At 44.7% G+C, this 22,869-nt stretch overlaps 1 protein-coding gene across 1 annotated transcript; it reads right to left on the bottom strand.

Moving 5' to 3' along the window:
- Window positions 1–1,475: 1,475 nt before the first annotated feature.
- LOC122128686 (nuclear factor 7, brain-like) lies at window positions 1,476–11,471 on the bottom strand. The gene is made up of 5 exons (XM_042703203.1): window positions 10,785–11,471; window positions 10,168–10,263; window positions 9,815–10,045; window positions 2,603–2,619; window positions 1,476–1,548 (listed from the first exon to the last, which is right to left on the bottom strand). Exons 1-5 carry the CDS (start codon window positions 11,178–11,180, stop codon window positions 1,476–1,478), a joined length of 813 nt encoding a protein of 270 aa, XP_042559137.1. The 5' UTR covers window positions 11,181–11,471.
- Between the last annotated feature and the right edge of the window lie 11,398 nt (window positions 11,472–22,869).

Genomic DNA, 22,869 nt, shown 5'->3' with positions numbered 1-22,869 from the left:
CCCTTCAATTTGTAATATTTACAGAATTCAGATCACGTGACACCTGTGGGATTTTCTTAAGGCAACTAACAAAACAACCAATTAGTCAGAGTGCAAAAGGAAGTGACATCATCTCTTGCTGTGCTACTCTACTTTCACTGAAGCTCTCACTGGTAACATCCTCAGAGGAGAGAGTTCACAGCCAACAGTAAAGTATGGAAACACTCTCTCAGTGAAAGTGTGTGTGAAAGTGTGTAGATGTGTGTTATTATCAGGGTCAGAGAATGACAGCTCTCCTCTGTCCCAGTCCAGCTGCACTCTGATCCTCTGGAGTTTCTGCTTCACTGTGAGGAGAGTGGAGGTCTGTGGTGTAGACTCTGCTCCATATTTACCCTCATAATAATCCACATACCACTCTCCACTCATGGAGTCAAAGTTTCCCTTCCTCTGTAGAGACTCTGTCACCACACCCACATTCCACCATGTATTCTCTCCAACCTCCACATCCCAGCAGTGAGTCCCTGAGTTAAAGCCCTCAGAGCACAGGACACTGTAATACTCATCAAATCTCTCTGGGTTATCAGGAAGCTGCTGCTCATCACCACGTCTCATACTGGTCAGATCCTCAGACAGGATGAGCCATGGGTTTGCAGTGTTGGGATCCAGAGTCACAGGAGCTGCAGAGTGAGAAACACAAATGGTTTAGGTGGAAAGAGCACACAAAGTAGGTGTGTCTGTGTGTTGGTATGGTCTTATGAGAACAGAAGGAGAGACACTGTGAGCTATATAAGGGGAGATGTGTGTGTGTGTATGTGTGTGTGTATGTGTGTGTGTGTGTGTGTGCATATAAGTGTGTTTGTGTGTGTGTGCATATGTGTGTGTGTGTGTGTGTGTATGTTTGTGTGTGTGTATGTCTGTGTGTGTGTGTATGTGTGTGTGGTGTGTGTGTGTGTGTGTGTGTGTGTGTGTGTGTGTGCATACATGTGTGTGTGTGTGTGTGTGTGTGTGAGTAGTGTGTGTGTGTGTGTGTGAGTGTGTGTGTGTGTTTGTGTGTGTGTGTGTGTGTGTGTGTGTGTGTGTGTGTGTGTGTGTGTGTGTGTGTGTGTGTGTTGTGTGTGTGTGTGTGTGTGTGTGTGTGTGTGTGTGTGTGTGTGTGGTGTGTGTGTGTGTGTGTGTGTGTGTGTGTGTGTGTGTGTGTGTGTGTGTGTGTGTGTGTGTGAGTGTGCCATATGTGATTTCAAATAAACTGAACAGTGGTTTATCATCCATTCCACTCCATATGAATCTATCATGTAAAATCAATGTATGCCCCCCCGGTCTCTCTCTCTCTCTCTCCCTCCATCCCTCTCACCCTCTCTCTCTCTCTCTCTCTCTCTCTCTCTCTCTTTCTCTCTCTCTCTGCTCTATTGGGGCTAAGCTCTATCTCAGGCCTTTCTCTGGAAACGGCTCTATCAGGCTCTATCAAGGATTCTATTCAGGCTATTGCTCTACTTGGGCTATTTGGGGCCTTTTTCTGGAAACGGCTCTTGTGTGTAGCCCTCCCACCAATGATATGTCTCATACACTACACTAGGGGATAACACAAACAGGGTGGGGTGCACATTCAAATTATCTTTACCAACCCAATGAGATCCCTTAATTACTCTTGGCGTGAAAACTGTATAGCACATTTGAACATTTCCGAAGATTGACCTTCAGGAAAAGAAAACTCTTAGCAACCCTGTCAGAATGGAAAACAAATACTATCATTCCCATAAAGAAATGTCTTGAACACAGTCCCCTAAGTCTTTTCAAAACCGTAGGGTGAGACAAGTAATCTAACCGAGTTCAGGCAGGAGCAACACAGTTCCTTACATTTCCTTTAGTCCGTCAGTGGGGAAAAAAACATACGCTGCACCCCCAAAAAGACGTTGGTCATGCACGACTAAAGAAAATGTGTTAGGCGTACCGGTATCTTGTTGTCAAAGCATGAAAATAGGCTGCATTACCACACACCCTGACACATCCATAGCAATGGAAGATGACATTTCCCTCCGATACAGTTCGTATTCTGCTCACTCTAACAATGTCTTCTGTTTTAGCTTTACTGTACCCTTATCAATTCATAAACTCAACTGAAATATCTTAGACAATTCTGGCTCATTTTCTTTTTCACCCGTAGACCTGCGTCTACACACTCTTCCGCTCTCCTCCAGTAGCCCCTTCCGCCCTTTTGATCTCTTCACTTTTCTTCATATTTCTTTTGGAGGTTCTTTTTGCTCTTATTTATGTAAAGCACATCAAATTGCCTCTGTGTATGAAATATAAATAAACTTGCGTCTGTCTGTCCGTCCGTCCATCCGTCCATCTGTCTCTGTGTGAGTGTGTGTTTGTGAGTGTGTTTCGTGTTTAAAAGGGATATATATACACTTACTGTAATGGACAATCTCCTGCATCTTCTCCCAGACTCTGAACTTCAGGTTGCCCAGGTGTTTTGCCACATTGATCAGAGCTCCTGAAACCCTCTCTGGATCCTGCAGTGTGCACTGGGCTCTGGAATAACATTCAGGAGTCAGTGCTGCTGTTGGTTTGGGTTCAAAACCACAGAGAAGAGAGAGACAGGAGGCAGATCACTCACCTTTCCACTGTGCTCTTGTAGTTCTGTGAAATGATGAAGGAAAACCTTTATTTTAACATGATCTCATAATAAACCTTTATTTATTCATGCTCTCTCTACTCCCTTGTAAGCTGACACACCGACTCCCCCCCACACACACACACACAAACACACACACACCCACACACACACTCTCTCTCACCTTCAGCACCTGATACATGTCATTGCCATGTACATCATCAGAGTTTTTTTTTCCAGTTGCCCCTGTCCCTCATTCATCCTGTTTCTTTTGTCAACGACCATTTTACACACAGAGGACATTGGAAGACACAGATAAACACATTTTCAGTCAACTGTGGCTGAGTATGAGTGTGTCTAAGTGTAAGTGAGTGTGACTGAGTATGGCTTTATATGAATGATGGTGATTGGCCAGTACACACACACACACACACACACACACACACACACACACAGACAGACAGACAGACAGACAGACAGACAGACAGACAGACACTCACACACAGACTGGCACAGACAGACACAAACATAAGTACGTGTGTGTGTGTGTGTATGTGTGTGTGTGTGTGTGTGTGTGTGTGAATGGTGTGGGCGATTTGTCCATAAGGGTGATTTGGGCGATGCACTGCCAAATGGGAAAAAGAGAGACAGTGGTTTTGAGTCTTCTATATTTCAGTCAGGTTGAAAATCACCCCAGACGTCTCTCATAGACTCTCATGGAAAGTCTTTTTTTTTCACTAATAGGGTTTCCAATGCAATCTCTTTGGGTTCCGGGAGGGCTAGCACTAATATGCTTTCGTCATACTAACTGTGAAAAGTGTGGGCGGTAGCTTCGATCAAGTCACATTCTGTCCAGATGGCTAGTGTTCAGTGCAACAACTCAATTCTCTCTTTGAAAGAAACTCCTTTAAGTCAGCGTACTTATCGAGATAAATTGGCAGCAAAACAATTAGGACTTCCTAGTCCAAATGTATCCATTCAACAGGTTTCTATAAAGAAGGGAAAATCCTACAGCCGAGGATTTTCCAAGAATTTGTACGAAAGAAAATCGTGGCAAGAAGAATGTGAAGTGGCTAATGTTGTCTTTTTCTACCCCTGCCTACTTTTCCATCTCGAAGGCGTTTCAGCAGACAGCACTACATGGACATCTACTGGAGTTACAGACATGCACCACCTGTCAACTACTGGAGTTACAGACATGCACCATCTGTCTACTACTACTGGAGTTACAGACATGCACCATCTGTCTACTACTGGAGTTACAGACATGCACCATCTGTCTACAACTACTACTGGAGTTACAGACATGCACCATCTGTCAACTACTACTGGAGTTACAGACATGCACCATCTGTCAACTACTGGAGTTACAGACATGCACCATCTGTCAACTACTACTGGAGTTACAGACATGCACCATCTGTCAACTACTGGAGTTACAGACATGCACCATCTGTCATCTACTGGAGTTACAGACATGCACCATCTGTCTACAACTACTGGAGTTACGGACATGCACCACCTGTCTACTACTGGAGTTACAGACATGCACCATCTGTCTGAAAAGGTGCAGAAACATGAGCAGTCGGAGCTCCACATGGACAGCTGTCTGAAGTTCTCTGCTGTTGGGAGGGTGAACATTGCCACTCAGCTGGATGAGGGATACAGGCTAGCAGTGCGCTGCCACAACGATGAGGTGAGCAATAACCGGCACATCCTAAACCGGCTCATCCAGTGTGTGTGATGTTGTGGTGTTTTTGAGTTAGCCCTGCGAGGCGAGAATGAAACGGAGGGCTCCACCAACCCTGGTATTTATATTGGATTGGTCGACTTTGTGGCACAGTTGGACGAAGTATTCAATGAGCATCTAAAAAATGCTACAGTTCCTTATCGCAGTTCACTGCGATATAACAGTATGGTACATGACGTCAGTCATGGGGTACAAATCGAAGCATTTATCTATTCACGCCTGAAAGGCCGCGAGATCTGTCAGCGCGCGCTCCTGGCCCCGCCTGCCAGGAGTACTATAATATCATTACGCGCCCTCAGATCTGCCTCTTTTGAAACTTCGCAAGACGGAGTGAACATCTCCGAGCATATCTCAAACGCTCTACCACAGTCAAAAGAGTTTTGTGTGCTTTCGCTCTCTACGGGTTGGTGAGTTATCTGGGTTCCTTAACCCTCACTAGCTCAGGGCGCTACAAGATTCATTGGCTCAAATTCATTTTGAAAGTAGTGGCTGCTATCCTGGCTGCCTGGCTGGCTAAGTTTCTGACTAGCCTGCTAGCTTGCTAACAACGTGTTCGTTGCAGATAGTGTGCTTGTGTTTTAACATTCTTCTCTACTTTCAGATTGAAAAAAAAAGATGGCCAGACACTACCCCGACTGCGGTCACGTCCGTCCCAAGGGCGACCGCCACTGTCGGTGCGTGACCTGCCTAGGCAGGGACCACGCAGAGGGCGCGCTTTCGGGCAAAGCCCCTGTCTGTTCCATCTGTGCTAGCCTCCCGCTAGCTAAGGCTACCAGGCGCATTGCGTTCTGGAAGCGCAAGGACGCAGAGGAGACTGCACTGGTTCCATCCGAGTGCGTCTTCAGCCTTGGACTTGGTGAGCGTGAGCAGTCGCCTTGCAGCGGCAGCTCCGCCCCCGGGTCTCTCCCCGTCTCCGCCGCCTGTCAGCCCTGGGGTTGCGGGCAGCGAGGCTGAGGAGCTTCAACCAAGCGGTGTCCAGCTCGAGCTGGACATCAGCCTGGATGATGATAGTCTGCTAGACTTCTCCGATGAGCACAGCTCAATCGCTGAAGCAATGCAGACGAGCCATGACGTTAGGATGCGGGTGGAGACACCTCCTACCTCGTCTCGGCTCCTGGGCCAGCAACTCCACGAGGTTGCGCTGAGAGCAGCCAGCTGCCTCGGGCTCCCTCTCCCTCCCCCTCCCAGTGTGCGGTCCTCGCTGCTGGACAGGGAGTTCTATGCTGGCTCCGCCGCGTCAGTTCCCAGCTGCATCCCCTTTTTCGAGGAGGTGCACGAGGAACTGCAGGCGACATGGGCGATACCCTACTCGGGCCGAGCCCCGGTGCCGGGGTTCGCGCCCTACATGCAGCTCCACATGGCTAAGGAGAGGGGCTACCTCTCTTTTCCTCAGGTGGAGGATGCAGTAGCGGGCTACCTCTCGTCCGCATCCCCCACGATGCGTCTCGGCCAGAAGCCTCTCCTGCCCACGCGGGTGGGCAGACACCAGGCTCAGCTGGCAGAGAAGTCCTACTTGGCTGCAGGGCAGGCTGCCTGCACGACCAATACGGCTGCATTGCTACAGCGCTACCAGGCAAAGCTCCTGACTGAGCTTGCCTTGTCGCTGGGGGAAGATCACCCGTCTGTGGCAGAACTCCGTCGCGCGACGGATCTGTCGCTCAGACTAACTCGGTGCACGGCACAGGCACTGGGGAGGGTGATGGGTGCCGCGGTGGCTACCCAGAGGTCTCTGTGGCTATCACTGGCTAAGCTGTCAGACAGAGAAAAAGCACCACTCCTCGACGCCCCGGTCTCTGTCCAGGGCGCCTTTGGAGAGGCAGTGGTCACAATGGCTGCCAAGTTCGAAGAACAGCTGCGCGCCCTGCCCAGGGCGCAGCCCAGGCTCCGCGGCAGCACTCCGCTCGCCGCGGGCGAGGCAGAGGGAGACCTCAGGCTTCCTGTTCGTGACAGTCAGCCACTCGTCACACAGGGGGGAGCGGTGGAGTCCACACCGCCTCCACAGAAATCAGCCCGTCGCTCACATGTGGAAATCATGTCCAGCACGGTAAGCAGGTTTTCACAAGCACCACAATCATATGTCCTAACTCCTGTCCCAGATGGCGCAGTGAGCAGGCATGCTTGTGCAACTCCCCCCGCGATGCACACAGTGCAATCGCACCCTCACATTTTTTTCAAAAACATGAGGGGGCAGCCCTAGATCTCGTCTCCCTCCCTAGGCGGAGTGGGTGTAGATCTAGGCTTAGACTCATTGACCATGAGCGGGTTAGTCCCCGACAAATTCAACGCAAAGCACAACCTCCCTGGTTGTGCGGAGAGTTGGCGCGCATGCGCAGTGTCACCATGGGTGCTAAAGACGATCTGCAATTCGCCCGTTCCCCTCCGCCATTCAGCGGGGTAATACAGTCTGTGGTTCAGCGAGAACAGTCTCACTTCCTACGGAAAGAGATAATCTCCCTGCTCAGAAAGAAGGCTATAAGCAGAGTCCCTCCCAAGGAGGGACATGCAGGCTTCTACAGCTGTTACTTCCTCGTACCCAAAAGAGACGGGAATTATCGGCCAATATTAGATCTACGTGTGTTAAACAAAGCACTCATGCCGCTACGGTTCAGAATGTTGACCCCACGCAGGCTTGTGCAGTTTATAAGGCCAAACGATTGGTTTATCACGATAGACTTAAAAGACGCTTATTTCCACATTCCGATCCACCACAGACATCGGAGATATCTGAGGTTTGCGTTCGGAGGAATAGCGTACCAATTCAACGCACTCCCATTCGGCCTGTCCCTAGCGCCGAGGGTATTTACAAAGTGCGTAGAGGCAGCTATCGCCCCATTACGTCTACGCGGCTTGCGCGTTTACAATTATTTGGACGACTGGTTCATCGCTTCTCATTCAAAAGCTGCAGCTGGATGGCCATCTAGTGGTGGCACACCTGTATCGGCTGGGTTTTGTTGTAAACAGAGAAAAAAGCGTTCTCTGCCCCAGGCAAGTTACGCATTTTCTGGGTATGATCTTAGACTCCACCTCCATGGAGGTCAGGCTGTCTCAAGAACGGATAAATGCCATCAAAACATGCGTGCGCCAGTTCCGACGGGGACAGTCAGTCTCGTCGCTGCGCTGCCAACGCCTGTTAGGGATGATGGCGTCGGCCGCTATAGCGCTCCCGTTGGGGATGTTGCGTATGCAGCCATTCCAAATATGGTACCTGTCTATGAAGCTCAACACAGTCACAGACAGGCATCGCAGAGTAGTGGTGTCCTCCAGATGCAGGAAAGCCCTGGCGATCTGGAGAACCCCCTGGTTTCTCGCCGCGTTGGGCACTATGGGCATAGTGTCGCGTCGCGTGGTGGTGACCACAGACGCTTCCACCAAAGGCTGGGGAGCTGTCTGCGAAGGGAGAGGCGTGAACGGTCTCTGGTCTGTGACAGAGGCCGCGTCTCACATAAATGTGTTAGAGCTGCGAACAGTAGTCCTAGCTCTACAACACTTTCTGCCCAGGCTGAGGGGTCAGCATGTACTAGTGAGGACGGACAACACTGCGACCTTGGCGTATATAAATCGCCAGGGCGGAGTGCGCTCCCCGTCATTACACCATTGGGCGACTCGCCTGCTCCTGTGGGCAGCGAGGCACGTCCTTTCCCTCAGGGCAGTTCATATACCAGGCCACCTCAACTACGGTGCGGACCTGTTATCGAGGGGCGATCCTTGAGCAGCAGACTGGTGCCTTCACCCACAAGTGATAGGTCAGATCTGGGTGCGTTTTTTCAAGGCGCAGGTGGACCTGTTCGCGAACAGGCAGAACACCTGCTGCCCGCTCTGGTTCTCGCTAGGGGGCGACGATCCCCCACTAGGCATAGACGCGCAGGGCCACCAGTGGCCAGCTCTACCCCTATATGCTTTTCCCCCGATCCCGCTCCTCCAGCAGGTGCTGTGCAGGATTGCAGACGAGGGCAGGGAATTGATATTGATAGCCCCCCACTGGCCCAACCAGCCGTGGGCGGCAGATCTGGTCAATATGTCAGTGCAGCAGCCTTGGGAGCTGCCTCTACGGAGAGACCTCCTAACGCAGGCGCACAGGACAGTGTGGCACCCCCATCCGGAGTGGTGGCGTCTCAGAGCCTGGCACCTGAAAGGTGCAGGCTCATAGCGTCAGGCTTGTCGGACGCGGTGGTGGCTACAATACAGAGTGCCCGAGCTGTATCAACACGGGCTCTGTATATGCTGAAGTGGCGCAGTTTTGAGCGGTGGTGTGCTGCGCGTCAGCACGACCCCATTAACTGCGCGCTGGGCGTTATTCTAGAATTCCTGCAGCAGTTGTTTGATGAGGGGAAGGCGGCTTCTACTCTCAAAGTGTACATGGCTGCCATTTCAGCCTGCCATGCAGGCATTAAGTGTGTGTGATAAGTGTGATAAGTGTGTTCATCGGTGTCTACATGTTTGTTGCACATGAAACACTCCAGGGTGGTTTCCTACAGGCGCAGGATCGCGATCCTTGCCGCCTATGACAAAGGTTGCCCTGTTAATATGTTCACTGCCAGCGGCCGTATGAACCTCTATGAGGGCAAAGGCTTCAGTAGAGCTGGTGTGTGTAATTGGCTGCCACTGTATTATCACGCGGGAATGTATAGGGTCCCATACTGTTATATCGCAGTGAACTGCGATAAGGAACGTCTCGGTTACTTACGTAACCTCGGTTCCTTAAGCAGGAACCAGATATAACAAAGTTGGCGTCTACAGTGTTACCTTGGATTGATTGTCTTGCTCAGTTTCTTTCCAAGGCAGATCTGAGGGCGCGTAATGATATTATAGTACTCCTGGCAGGCGGGGCCAGGAGCGCGCGCTGACAGATCTCGCGGCCTTTCAGGCGTGAATAGATAAATGCTTCGATTTGTACCCCATGACTGACGTCATGTACCATACTGTTATATCTGGTTCCTGCTTAAGGAACCGAGGTTACGTAAGTAACCGAGACGTTTTCAAGGGCACATCAAAGACTGTTCAAAACGAGCTACTGGAGTGTATGCTAGCGGTCGTGAGGGAACGCATTGTGGAGGAGGTGAAATCGACGAACTATGTATCCATTCAAGCTGACGTGACCACGGACGTTTCCACTCAGACACAGCTGGTGCTTGTGCTCAGCTACATCAACAGCAACCATGCAGTGCAGGAACGCTTTTATGAGTTTCTTCGCATCACAGATTCAACATCGACCTCAATCTCCAATGTGCTTTTGGAAAGACTGGACAATATTTTTATGTATTTCATTACAAACACACACACACACACACACACACACACACACACCACACAAACAAACACAGACACACAGACACACAGACACAGACACAGACACACACACACACACACACACACACACACACACAGACACAGACACACACACACAGACACACACACACACTCGAACACAAATACACACACACACTATGATAAAGACAGTAGATGGTTCTTACTTCTAGAAATGTGATATCATCAGCTCTCAGCTCCTCTTTTATGACTCTGATTGTGTCTGAAAGAGATGACATCTCTCTGCTCATCTTCTCAATCTTCTCCTTCATCATCTGACTCTTCTGCTCCTCTTCCTCCCTCAGTGCAGCTGTCCTGGCTGCCTCTTCATCTCGTAGAAACTGGTGAAGCTCCTCAAACTCCTCCTTGATCATCTTCTCTGTGTGCTGGGCCTGAGTCTGAAATAAGATCAATAACAGAGAAAGTGTCTACTAGGGAATTCCTCTTGATTAACACACTTCATAAAAGCTTCTTCCAACGTCTGTAGATATTCTATTCATGCTTGAGTCTTGACTCTCACCTTAATGTGTTTTGCTGTTTTATCACAGGTGAGTTTTACTTCTTCAAAATCCATTAGCTTTCCCTTTAAGGGATCCACTTTGACCTTGAGCTCCTTCTGGAAGAGAGAGAGCGAGAGAGAGAGAGAGAGAGAGAGAGAGAGAGAGAGAGAGAGAGAGAGAGAATAATACAGCAGTCTTTTACATACAAAGAAATTTGTGATGCCCCTCAGATGTGTTTGTTGACTATTCCAACATTTGCTGGCATATTTATAAATAGTCTGGAATGTGAAAATAATAAAGACAAATCAAGTCTCACATGTCAGTGATTCTCTTGACTACAGCAATACTCAGTCAGATTTTCAAATATGACTTTGGCAGAACATGGATTGTCACCACTAAAGCAACAAATGGATACATTTCAGTTGGATGTTTTGTGAACACATTTGGATGGCCTTCTTGAGGGGGCAAAGGATTGAAATGATGGTGCTGCCACCTAGTGTTGAGTTACAGTCATAACAGCAACTACATGGAGTTTGAATATTGATTAGAAAATCATTGTTCATAATGATGGACTAAATATTAGGCTGTAGCTTGTTGTTAATTATCCAATACAAAATATTGTGGTTATCAAGCTTACCTTACGGTCAACTGCTGCTTCAGCAGTGGGACTGAAGTTGTGATTCTTATGTAGTTTTGAGTCTCGGCACACCAGACACACAAGCTGCTGATCATCATGACAAAACAGCTTGAGTTTGTCGCCATGGAGACTACAGAGTGCTCCTCTCTGACCTCTTTTTCTTTTTTTTTTTTTCTGTAAAAATGTCTCACACAGGTTTCTTAATGCACGGTTGGTTGGTGGCAACTCCCTCGATGACCTCTTCCTGCAGACTGGACATTCCCTGAATCCTTTGGTTTCCCAGTACTGCTGCAGACAGGCTTTACAGAAGCTGTGACTACATGACAGAAGAACTGGGTCCTTGAAGATGTCAGTGCACACAGGACAGGATAAATCCTCCTCTAACTTCGAAGCCATTTTCCAAGAGTAAATATAAATCTAGTGCAAGCCTCCCTCTCGTTGTTTTTCCCGAACTTTACTTTCACTTTCAGGAGTTTGAAAAATCCAGTCAGTTTCGGAGTCCTCTTGTTGTTTTAACCGATGTATGCAAGCATGGCAACCTCTCCAACGTCTTTATGAAAACAACTATGTCCAGTTTGAGTGTTTTTAAATGTTATTCTCACCTGCTAGAAAATTTGTAGAGGTGTAACGTGGAAGCTGCTGTCTGTCACTGAGCTTCACTTCCTCATAACCTGTTTCCTCTCTAAAGCTGTCAGTGTTGACTCCTCCCATTTTCTCTTACACTCTCTGCTCAAGCCTGCCCCCTCTCTCCCTCTGTGTGTGCAGAAGTCCTCTAGTCAGCAAAGAGTCATACATTTTATTATTGATTTTTTTATACACCTAAAATCTACCTCAGACCTTTGTCAATTAAATGAGTAGACACTATATGTATCTATATAACTATTTTGAGAAATGTTTTTTTCATGTTTTTGTGAGTTCACAGTACACAGAACAGGCCAGATCCTCTTTAAGTTCAGAAGCCATTTTGTCTTGAGATTCTCTCCTCTTTGAAGGCTGTTTCACCAGCTTTGCCCAAACTCATGGGGTTCAGATAAACACATTAAGAGCATCTAGTAAAAGACAGAGAATGAACCTGTTCAGATAAACACATTAAGAGCATCTAGTAAAGGAGAAATAATGAACCTGTTCAGATAAACACATTAAGAGTATCTAGTAAAGAGAGAATGAACCTGTTCAGATAAACACATTAAGAGCATCTAGTAAAGGACAGAGAATGAACAGATAAACACATTAGGAACATCTAGTAAAGGACAGAGAATGAACCTGTCACTCAACTTCACCTGCTGCTCTGAGGCCAGTGAAGGAGTGAAGATCATAATTAATGTCTGATGATTCTTACACTCCTGGTCCTTCATCTTCATATTAAGTAGATACAGTGTTTCCCAAACTTTTTACAGTCCCGTACCCCTTCAGACATTCAATCTCCAGCTACGTACGTTACGTAAAAGAACACGCAAACACACTCTGTGCCCTTCCTCCTCCGTTATATGATGCAATGGAGCTTAATCTGTTTAATGTAATGGCATGTGTACATTACCACTACATCATATACTCTTCCATAGTATTATTACTGTGTGCTGTGGTGAATGTGCTGTGTGCCGTCTCTTGACTCTCTGCTGATATCAGTGAGGGGAATGAGGGAGGGACAACAGGGAATCTGAGTTAAATACTAAGAACTTAAAGACAAAGTATGTATGCCTGCCACACACTGGACTGTGTGGCAGGCACATTCAAGAAGACATGCACTGGGCTCTGGAATAATCTTGGACACGTTTCTGCAATTCTGTACGACCACATGACCTCCTTTATCCCTTTATCCCTACCTACTAATTATATTAAAAGTTTATTTTTTTCTTAAATAAATAATGAGTTAAATAAAAGTGAAAGGGCCTTTGAAATGAATGTTCAAGACTCCTTAGAGTTTTAATAAATGGTAAAGTTGTCAGATGTCACATTTAATGCAGTCGGTTGGATGTTGATCTGAATAGGTGTGCATTTTCTTCATAAATTCAACCATGCATATTAGACCGAAGACACAATACGAGTTATCATCTTGTAAAATGACAGATTTCATGATGTATATTTGATGCATCTTTTCAACGTGTGTTGTTAATTGTTAAAGACCAAATACATAATGGTTTACAAAACTGTCACAATGACAATTATTGGCATCTTTAAATCAAAGTGAATCAGAATCAAATGTCATTTCTGTCAGGCTGATCAATTCTGTAAACATGTTGCGAACACTACATGAGGGTTAAACAGTATATATGGCTCCAATTTGAGATGCTTGTTGTTCAGACCTACACTGCTGAATCCTGAGTATATTCATGTGCTTTGTTACAGCTCTTTACTGGACTAGAGCCAGATTGCTGCATCAACCACAGGAAACGTTCCTGAAACGTCCTATTTATTTCTTATACGTCAACTGAAGGATGGACAAATTTAGCCAACATCAGCGTACCTTTAGAAAATAAAAGTAACTTGTTTAGGAATTTAATTTACATTTCTGTCAAAGATGTTTGCCCTTCAATTTGTAATATTTGCAGAATTCAGATCATGTGACACCTGTGGGATTTTAATAAGGCAACTAACAATACAACCAATTAGTCAGAATGGTTAATGCATGAACACATTTTAACACAATGAACAAGTCATTATTAATCTGGCAAAAGGAAGTGACATCATCTCTTGCTGTGCTGCTCTACTTTCACTGAAGCCTTCACTGGTAACATCCTCAGAGGAGAGAGTTCACGGCCAATACCAAAGTACGGAAACACTCTCTCAGTGAAAGTGTGTGTGAGAGTGTGTAGATGTGTGTCATTATCAGGGTCAGAGAATGACAGTTTTCCTCTGTTCCAATCCAGCTGCACTCTGATCCTCTGGAGTTTCTGCTTCACTGTGAGGAGAGTGGAGGGCTGTGGTGTAGAACGTGCTCTATATTTTCCATCTTTATAATACACATACCACCGTCCACTCATGGAGGTATAATCTCCGTTCCTCTGGAGAGACTCTGTCATCACACCCACACTCCACAATGTGTTCTCTCCAACCTCCACATCCCAGCAGTGTTTTCCTGACTTAAAGCCCTCAGAGCCCAGGACACTGGTATACGTATCAAATCTCTCTGGGTTATCAGGAAGCTGATGGCTCTCATCACTGAGTCTCACACTGGTCAGATCCTCAGACAGGATGAGATATGGGTATGCAGTGTTGGGATCAAGAGTCACAGGAGCTGCAGAATGAGAAACACAAATGGTTTAAGTGGAGAGAGCACACAAAAAGAGATACATACACACATACAAACTAGAGGTCATTAGCTGTATCTGTATTTGCATCTGTTAAACCAGCGTTTCTCAAAGTGTGGGGCGTGGGGCGCGGGGCGCAGAGACGTACCAGGTGGGGCGTGGATTTTTACCCTTGATCTGTGGCAATGCTTTCCTTTCTAGACAATAGATTTTATGATTGACGTCGGCGTATTAATTGCAGCGTGACAATTTAAAAAAAAAACTTTCCCGGAGCATGAAAGTGTAGTTAGGGAGGTGTACTGTTCCCGCTACGTGTTTTACACGTCCAGTGTGTTGACGTAGTTCGAGAGCAGTGTTTCTCAAAGTGTGGGGCGCATCGATGTGACAGGTGGGGCGCGATGAACGGGAGATTTATATTTGTTCTATGGCAATGCTTTCCTTTATAGACAATAGCTTTTGATTGACGTCGGCGTATTAATTGTTTAGTTTAGTTTAGTTAGGGCTGTGTACTGTTCTCGCTACGTGTTGTACACGTCCAGTGTGTTGAGTCAGTTCAACAGTCAGCCAAACTCGATTTCACGAGCCAGGTAGCTAGCGCCTTGCTCCTTTATTGATGTCAGGTGAAAACTTATGAGTGGAACTACAATACACAAGAAACGGAAAATACTTAGAAGGTATCTTAACTAAACACAGCAAGTTACTATTAGATTCATCACACCAAGAATCAGAGCAACAACAGATTACAGCACAGCTGGCTAATAAGTGCTAACGTTAGCCACCAACAGGGTTATGAATGAATGGTGTGCTAACGGTCACATATTAGAACGTAACGCAAATGACTAATAATTACATTTTACCTTTCAACGAACTAACACAGTTCATAGACATTAAACGTAGGTCCCTCAAACATATATATCACAGTGTGAGACAGCGAAAAAACGTAGTCATTGTTTTCGAGGTGCGAGGAAAAGCATAACTTCCTGGATATGTGCATAACTATATTACTAACTAACTGTCACAGTTGTTCCCTATCCCACGAGACGAGCATTTGTGTAATGTCAAAGTAAAAGTCCGTCACCAGAAACCAATACAGCACTGTGTGCGTGCAGGGATGGACTACCGAACGGGTCTACCAGGCCCAGGCCCAGGGGCCCATGAGCTCAGGGGGGCCCTAGCCAGAGCCTCTGCGTGAAGTCGCTGTTATTAACTTTGCTTGCTGTCAATTGTTTTTAGACTTTGTTTTTGTTAATATTAGAGGTGCCTGAAATGTATCTCTTATTTGTGGTTGGAAGCGGTGTATTTTGTTAGACATCCAGGCCCAGGGGCCCATGGTTTCATAATCCGTCCGTGTCCATAACAACAATACACTACAACATGAAACATGACATCACTCCAAGCAATATACATTTGCTGACCTAAATAAGATGCTATTTGTTATTACTTGAGGTTATTTCAATAATTTTAAGCTTGGCCTACAAGAGACAGGTGGGGCTTGAAAAGGCCCCCTTATTCAAAGTGGGGAATGACAGAAAAAGTTTGAGAACCACTGTGTTAAACCAACAAAATGATCTGTCTTTGTTTCTGGATTGGGATAGAATTCCATAAGTAGACGTGGCTTATGCTGGAAGTTACAGTTACAGTTTTACACTACACTAAGGGATAACACAATCAGGGTCGGGTGCACATTAAAATAAATAACCCTTTTATTTATTCTTTACCAACCCAATGATATCCCTTAATTATTCTTTGCTTTAAAACTGTATAGCACATTTGAACATTTCAGAAGATTGACCTCCAGGAAAAGAAAACTCTTAGCAACCCTGTCAGAACGGGAAACAAATACTTATCAATCCCAAAAAGAAATGTCTTGAACCAATGTTAATTTCGTTAACGAAATGTTTTTTTTTTTTTACAAATTTATTTATTGATGGAAATTGGTGGTATACAGAGTAGAATGGGAAGCATTAATGGTACAATCTCCATGTTTTTTTGTTTTTTTTTGACAATCAAACAACAAAAATGACATCATCCAACGATACCCTGAACTAGTATGATGAATGTACAAAGGGGAAAAAGAAAAAGAAAACAACACACATAATAATAATTATACTATAAATAATAATAATAATAAAAAATAATTAAAATAAAAATAAAATGCAAACCCCCACAGTAGTAAGAATAATAAAGAGAAAAACACACACACCTATATCCTAAGCCCTGGATGCTTATGTATCGCGAATGTGAATAGGCGTTTGAGAGCATTATTACAAGTACCGCACACTCTCAGAGACAGTGTGGAAGGCCAGGGTGCACTAAATGGACCCTGTTTCTAATTCCTTTAAGTTGTCAAAATATTCAATAATAGGCTGCCATCTCCGGTAGAAATTCTTCATGGACCCTCTCAAAGTAAATTTTATTTTTTCCAGTTTGAGAAAGAGCATGACATCCTCCAGCCAACTGGCACTCGATGGGGGTGTGGTGGATTTCCACATAAGGAGAATTCTACGGCGGGCAAGCAGTGAAGTGAATGCAATAACATCCGATTGAGCTTTAGTGACTGTGTCGGTAGGAACACCAAATATTGCGATTAAAGGACTTGGATCAATGGTGATGTTAAGAGCCTCAGATAACATTTTGAACACTCCAGACCAATATGTTTCAAGAGAAGGGCAGGACCAAAACGTGTGGGTAAGATTTGCAGGTGAAAAAGAGCACCTGCTACAGCTAGCATCAGCCCCCTGATATATTTTCACCAGTTTTGCCTTACTATAATGAGCTCTGTGTAGCACTTTAAACTGAATGAGTGCGAGGCGAGCACAGGACGATGATGAATTAACTCTTTCCAGTGCATGGTCCCAATAATCACCCAACTCCATTCCTAACTCCTCCTCCCAGCCAGCCTGAATTTTGGCCAAGTTGTGATTTTCCAAAGAAAGCAATTTCTGATATAAAATTGAAATAATTCCTTTTTCTGGTTTTAAAAGAGTTATGTCTTCCCAGAGTCCCTGCTCAGGCAGGGAGGGAAAGGAGGGGAAATTAGCCTTGAGAAAATGCCGTATTTGGAGATATTGAAAAAACAGTTGTCTTGGGAGGTCATGTAATCTCTGTAGATTCTCATAACTATCCAGTGTTTTAGAACTATAAAGGTCTTTAAAACAGTAAATACCCTTCCTCCACCATTCCATAAATGATAGGTCCATAGTAGAGGGACGAAAAAATATGGTTTTTGTGAATAGGACCGAGGGTTGAAGCAGACATGAATTTGTAATGAGAGCGAAATTGGTTCCAAATTTTCAGAGTAGAGAGCACTACAGGATGAGAGGTGAAGCTGGAAGATCTTATAGGTAAGGATGAGTAAATTAAGGCCCTAAGGCTAGATTGTTTGCATGACTGTTCCTCTAGAACACACCAGCTTATATGAGGAGAGTGTAGCCAACAGACTATTTTCTGAATATTTGCAGCCCAGTAGTAGTGGATAAAGCTGGGCAAAGCAAGTCCGCCAACACAACGCTGCCTTTGTAAAAGGTCTTTCTTAACTCTGGGTGCTTGGGTTGCCCCATATAAATGAGTTCACAGCTTGACTAATTGTTTTAAAAAATGATTTAGTGAGAAAAAGAGGTAAACATTGAAATACATATAGAAACTTTGGGAGCACAGTCATCTTCACTACATTAATACGACCCGTCAGAGTAAGTGGTAGAGCAGACCATCTTTTAAAATCATCCTTCATTTGGTTAACTAATGTTGTTAAATTAGATGCATGAAGAGAAGTGAAAGATTTGGTAATATGAATTCCTAAAATATTTGAACCCATCTTCAGAAAGACGAAAAGGAAAGGAGGGTACTAGCCTGGAAGGAACTGGAGAGTTGAGTTTTAAACACTCACTTTTCTGCAGATTGAGCTTATATCCTGAGAACCCTCCAAACTCCTCTAGGATAGACACAAATAGAGGAAGCAATCGTGGCTGAGGTGACTTACATAGATCAACAAGTCATCAGCATATAGTGAGACCCTGTGGCTCAACTCCCCCTCTAAATATGCCCTGAAATGCTGATGTAGTTCGCAGGGCTATGGCAAGTGGTTCGATTGCAATGGCAAATAAAAGTGGGGAAAGTGGGCAGCCTTGTCTGTGCCTCTTGTTAAATGAAAAAAAGTTGACCGGCAAACCATTGGTTTGTACACACGCTTGGGGATCTTTATATAAAAGCTTAATCCATTTAATGAAGGTGGCGCCAAAACCAAATCTTTCCAAAGCTGCAAATAAATACTGCCATTCCAACCCTATCGAATGCTTTCTCAGCGATCCAGAGAAAAACTGCTTCGGGCACAACAAGCTGTATTTTTTGTATATGCTATATCAATCAGGCGGCGGATGTTTGCAAATGAGTGTCGACCTTTAATAAACCCTGTTTGATCTTCGGATATAATTTTAGGGAGTGGATCTTCCAGGCGGTGGGCTAAAACTTTAGCTAAAATCTTGGCATCCACATTCAAGAGAGATATTGGACGATAGGATCCACAGTGAGTGGGGTCCTTGTCTTTCTTGAGAAGAAGTGAAATGGACGCCTTGAGAAAAAGTGGGTGGCAAAGAGCCCTATCTAAAGATTCATTGAAAACTTCCAGGAGAAGTGGCGCAAGCTGGTCCCTAAACTTTTTATAGAACTCTATACCATATCCGTCCACGCCGGGAGCTTTGTTATTCTGCATGGCCATAATGGCTCAATGATCTCCCCTATCTCCAACTTTCGCTCAAGTGATGAAACAACTGTTTGATCAAGAGAGGGGGGCCTCTTATATTATTCAAAAGGCTGTCATGGGTGTTATGTCTGTGGGAATCTGTAGAATAAAGTGAGATGAAATGGGAAGTAAATATATCATTTATGTGTTTTTGGCGTCTGAAACTAAAAATACCTAGTCATCTTAACCTGGGGATAAGACGAGATGCAGTCTGCCGCTTTAATTGGTGAGCAAGTAAACGACTACATTTATCCCCATATCATAGGAGGTCCCACGGGTTTTTAGTAGAAGTTGCTCTGCGTGTTTTGTAGTTAGAATGTTCAGTTTGGCTTGCAATTCTTATCCGTTCTTATGTAACTCAGCATGGGGGATCTGAATAGAGCTGGTCAAGTTATGTATAGAGTCAGTTAAGCTTAAGACTTCCTTAGAGTGTTCCCTTTTTGGTAAATGCACATATGAAATAATATGCCCCCTGAGGAAAGCTTTGAGCGATTCCCACAGTAATGAATATGAAGTGTTCTCTTTTTGTTTGTGCTGATATATACATCTATGTTGATTGCCAGACAGCGGCAAAAGTCTTCATCTGACAGTATAAGGGGATCTAGTTTCCATAATGGACGTTGCTTTATATTCAGAGCAAAAGAAATGTCTAGAACAACAGGGGAGTGATCAGAGATAATGATGGTTGAGTAGTCAACAGATTTAATTGAAGGAATAAATGAGCTGTCGATGAAAAAATAGTCTATGCGAGAAAAAGAACGGTAGACTGGGGAGAAGAAAGAAAACCGCTTCAAAGTTGGGTTAAGAAGCCGCCATGGATCAATACAGCCACTCTGCTCCATAAATGTTGTGAATGCCTTTGCCATGCCTGAGGGCGAAGATCTCTTTGAACATGACCTATCCAAAGTAGGGTTGATGGCACAATTTAAGTCACCTCCCAGAATCAGTTTGTGAGTGTCCAAGTTAGGGAGCGAGGACAGAAGCTTATTAACAAACTCTGTGTCATCCCAATTAGGAGCGTAAACATTGACTAGAAGAACATTGGTCTGGTAAAGACAGCCACTGATTATAACAAAACGACCATAGGGGTCGGTGATGATCTCTGTTGGTGTAAACTGTACCTTCTTATTAATGAGAATAGCAACGCCTTTTGAGCTACCATCATGTCTGGAGTGATACACTTGGCTAATCCAAGCTTTGCGCAAACGAATGTGATCTTTTAACCGTAAATGTGTCTCTTGTAAAAATAAAATATCGGCATTGAAAGATTTGAGGTGAGAAAGAACTCTGGCTCGTTTGACTGGTCCATTCAGCCCCTTAACATTCCACGAGACAAAGCGTACGACTGAATTACTGATCAATCTATCAGAAGAAGTAACCATATCAATGTGTCTTGGAAAAAGGGATTGTACAGTATATTACAGAAACTTGAGGGGGCGGTAAGATCATAGTGTAAATAGACATGTGCTCTCCACAGCTTACATAAAGCTGAAGTAAATGGGACTGTGATAAAGGCGTGTGTCCTGGGGTAACACATATGAAAATGAAAAATGGGGGGTGGAAAAGAAAACAAATTCAAGAAATAAACACAACAGTATGAACAAACAACAATAACACTTTTCCTAGATCCTCCTCTATTAATGAACCTGAGGAGCATCGCAGGCTTAACCAAAACTACAGACCTTCCGATTGACATTTCCTAAGAAACAATATATTTATATATATATAAAAAAATATATACAAATGCCACTGGAGTGGCTCCCAAAGTCATGCATCAAAATAGAACCCCAAATAGTTGATGGCTTTAAATGAACTGGAGAAAAAAAGGCACTGGCCATATTTATATTGATAGTCCAACTTAATGTCCAAACAAGACAGTCCAACTTAATTTCCAAAGTGTGATCAATTCAAATGACAGCATGGAATAGCCTACCTCAAGACTCAGTGGATGCAGGTGGATCAGAGACAACAGAGCCCCAGTGCTCGCGGTAGAATGCCATCGCCTTACTCGGTGTATCAAAATGCAACTCTTTCGAGTTAAACAACACTCGGAGGCGGGCGGGGTACACCATTCTGAACTTGACCCTCTTTGCGTAGAGCAGAGCCTTCACCTCCTTGAATGCTGCCTGCTTGCGTCCCAGTTCAGCACTGACATCCTCGTGGAGAAACACTCTGTTGCCACGAAATTCCATTTCCCGTTGACGTCTCTGAACGATGATCCGCTGCTTGTCTTGAAGTTTGTGGAATGCAACGATGAAGACTCTTGGGCGTTGATTACCGTTTGCCTCTGACTTGGCTGGCCCAGTCTGTGTGCACGAGCGAGAAGAAGAGGGGGTCGGGAAAAATCTTTTCCAAATATTTCTTCGAAAAAAATGAGTCATAAAAGCAACCGGGTTGGACCCCTCCACCCTCTCAGGAAATGCCCACGACTCTTAAGTTGACCTGCGCGAGCGATTTTCCAAATCGTCAAACTTTCTCCTTCAACCAGGCATTCTCAGTCTGAACAGTGTTTAGCTTAGCCTCAACCTGAACAAGCCTCTGTTCACTTTGGTCGAGAGTAGCTTCAATCCACAGATCCGTTCTTCGTGTGATTCGTACAGGGAACTTATTTCACTCAGAGTTGAATTTGAGAGGAGCCAAAGCTGTGTCTAGCTCCTTCCTTATAACCGCATGGATAGTTTGGGTTAGCTCTGAAAGCAGCCCTGAGCGGAGTTGTTCAAACTGTTCAGCTAGCTCCATGTTAGCTCGGCTAGTCTGGCTGGTGGTCACAGAAGCACTTTCTTTATCACTCGGTTTTAGGCGACGAGACTGCTTGTTTGACATAATAAATGTCGGCTGGTTTGTCGAAAATGACTTAAACTTACAACATTGACTGATATTTCTAAAATGAATGGGGTAAATAATCAAGAATAAATTAAAAACTCGGGAGCCACTTCACCGTCTACCTACTCACGCCATCACCAACCCGGAAGTCCGTTAACGAAATGTTTGACGAAAAATATGCTTTAACAACATTTTTCCCATGACTAAGACGTGGCGAAAACGGATCTTTAAAAAATAAAAACTATGACTAAATCTATTTTTACTTTTATTGACGAGACGAGAATGTTGGGGGTGAACTAACAGACAATTAAAAATGTAATGAATATTTTTTTCAAAACTTGCATGCACCTAGTGCAGTGCATCCTTAATATCATTGCTTGAATGTTGCCCGGTCCTGTATCCCTCCTCGACTCCCTGAGATGCCCAGACATGCAAGTGAGGCCCTAACAAACGTTATATGATGGCTCAAGTTCAAGCACTCGGTACTGGGAGAAGAAGAGGAATAGATACAGTATCTGAACACACTTTAATTATAACTTCACAGAAAATAAAACCCAATGCACTGCAATAACGGGAAGGAAACCATGTGGCTTCAAAATAGGTGGGAAGAACACAACAAACCTGAAGAGGCACCTGAAAGCGCACCACCCTGCAATGTATACTATGGTAAATGAACTAGCATTAGCTGTCAATGATATCTAGCTAATGTGAACAAGTCGTTAGCATATATTAGCCAACATTAAGGAAACTTCAAAGGGGCAGTCGAGTGTATAGAATGCCAACTTGGATAGCTAGCTAATAATTATCTATTGAAGCCTCCCGTTAGCCTTGGAAAATTATCTCCAAAACCTTTAGCTAGCTAACAATGAGGTAGCATAGCTAAGTTTAACTAGCTATCGATAGTTAGCTAGTAAACTCATTGCAGAATGGACTATAGGACAGGCATGACATTAATCAAGAAAAAAGTAAATGAATATGTGATTGGTTTACATATCCTTGTCTATTTGGGCAATTGTTATTATCATTGGAACCACTTTCCAATTGACCACTGTCAAAACTAGCTGTCTAGCAAATCTGTTGGTTATCAGATTGTACAGCAATTCATATGGAGGATATGTGGTTGATTTAGCTGTAAGGCCAGGTAGGCATAGTAGTTGTAATGTGCTATCACATCTCTTATTTACACATTTAAGCACATTTAATTGCCTCTGTGTATGAAATATAAATCCATCCGTCTGTCTGTCTATATGTGAGTGTGTGTGTTTTGTGTTTTGTG

Source organism: Clupea harengus, chromosome 2 (genome assembly GCF_900700415.2).
Source record: "Clupea harengus chromosome 2, Ch_v2.0.2, whole genome shotgun sequence".
In the NCBI taxonomy this organism is placed as follows: Eukaryota; Metazoa; Chordata; class Actinopteri; order Clupeiformes; family Clupeidae; genus Clupea; species Clupea harengus.
This window is presented reverse-complemented; position numbering and strand designations above follow the sequence as displayed.

Coding starts and splice junctions, on each gene's coding strand:
- LOC122128686 (XM_042703203.1), bottom strand. CDS start 11,180: ATGGCTTCGAAGTTAGAGGAGGATTTATCCTGTCCTGTGTGCACTGAC. Junction 10,264..10,784: donor AAGCAGCAGTTGACCGTAAG/GTAAGCTTGATA, acceptor TCTCTCTTCCAG/AAGGAGCTCAAGGTCAAAGT. Junction 10,046..10,167: donor AAACAGCAAAACACATTAAG/GTGAGAGTCAAG, acceptor ATCTTATTTCAG/ACTCAGGCCCAGCACACAGA.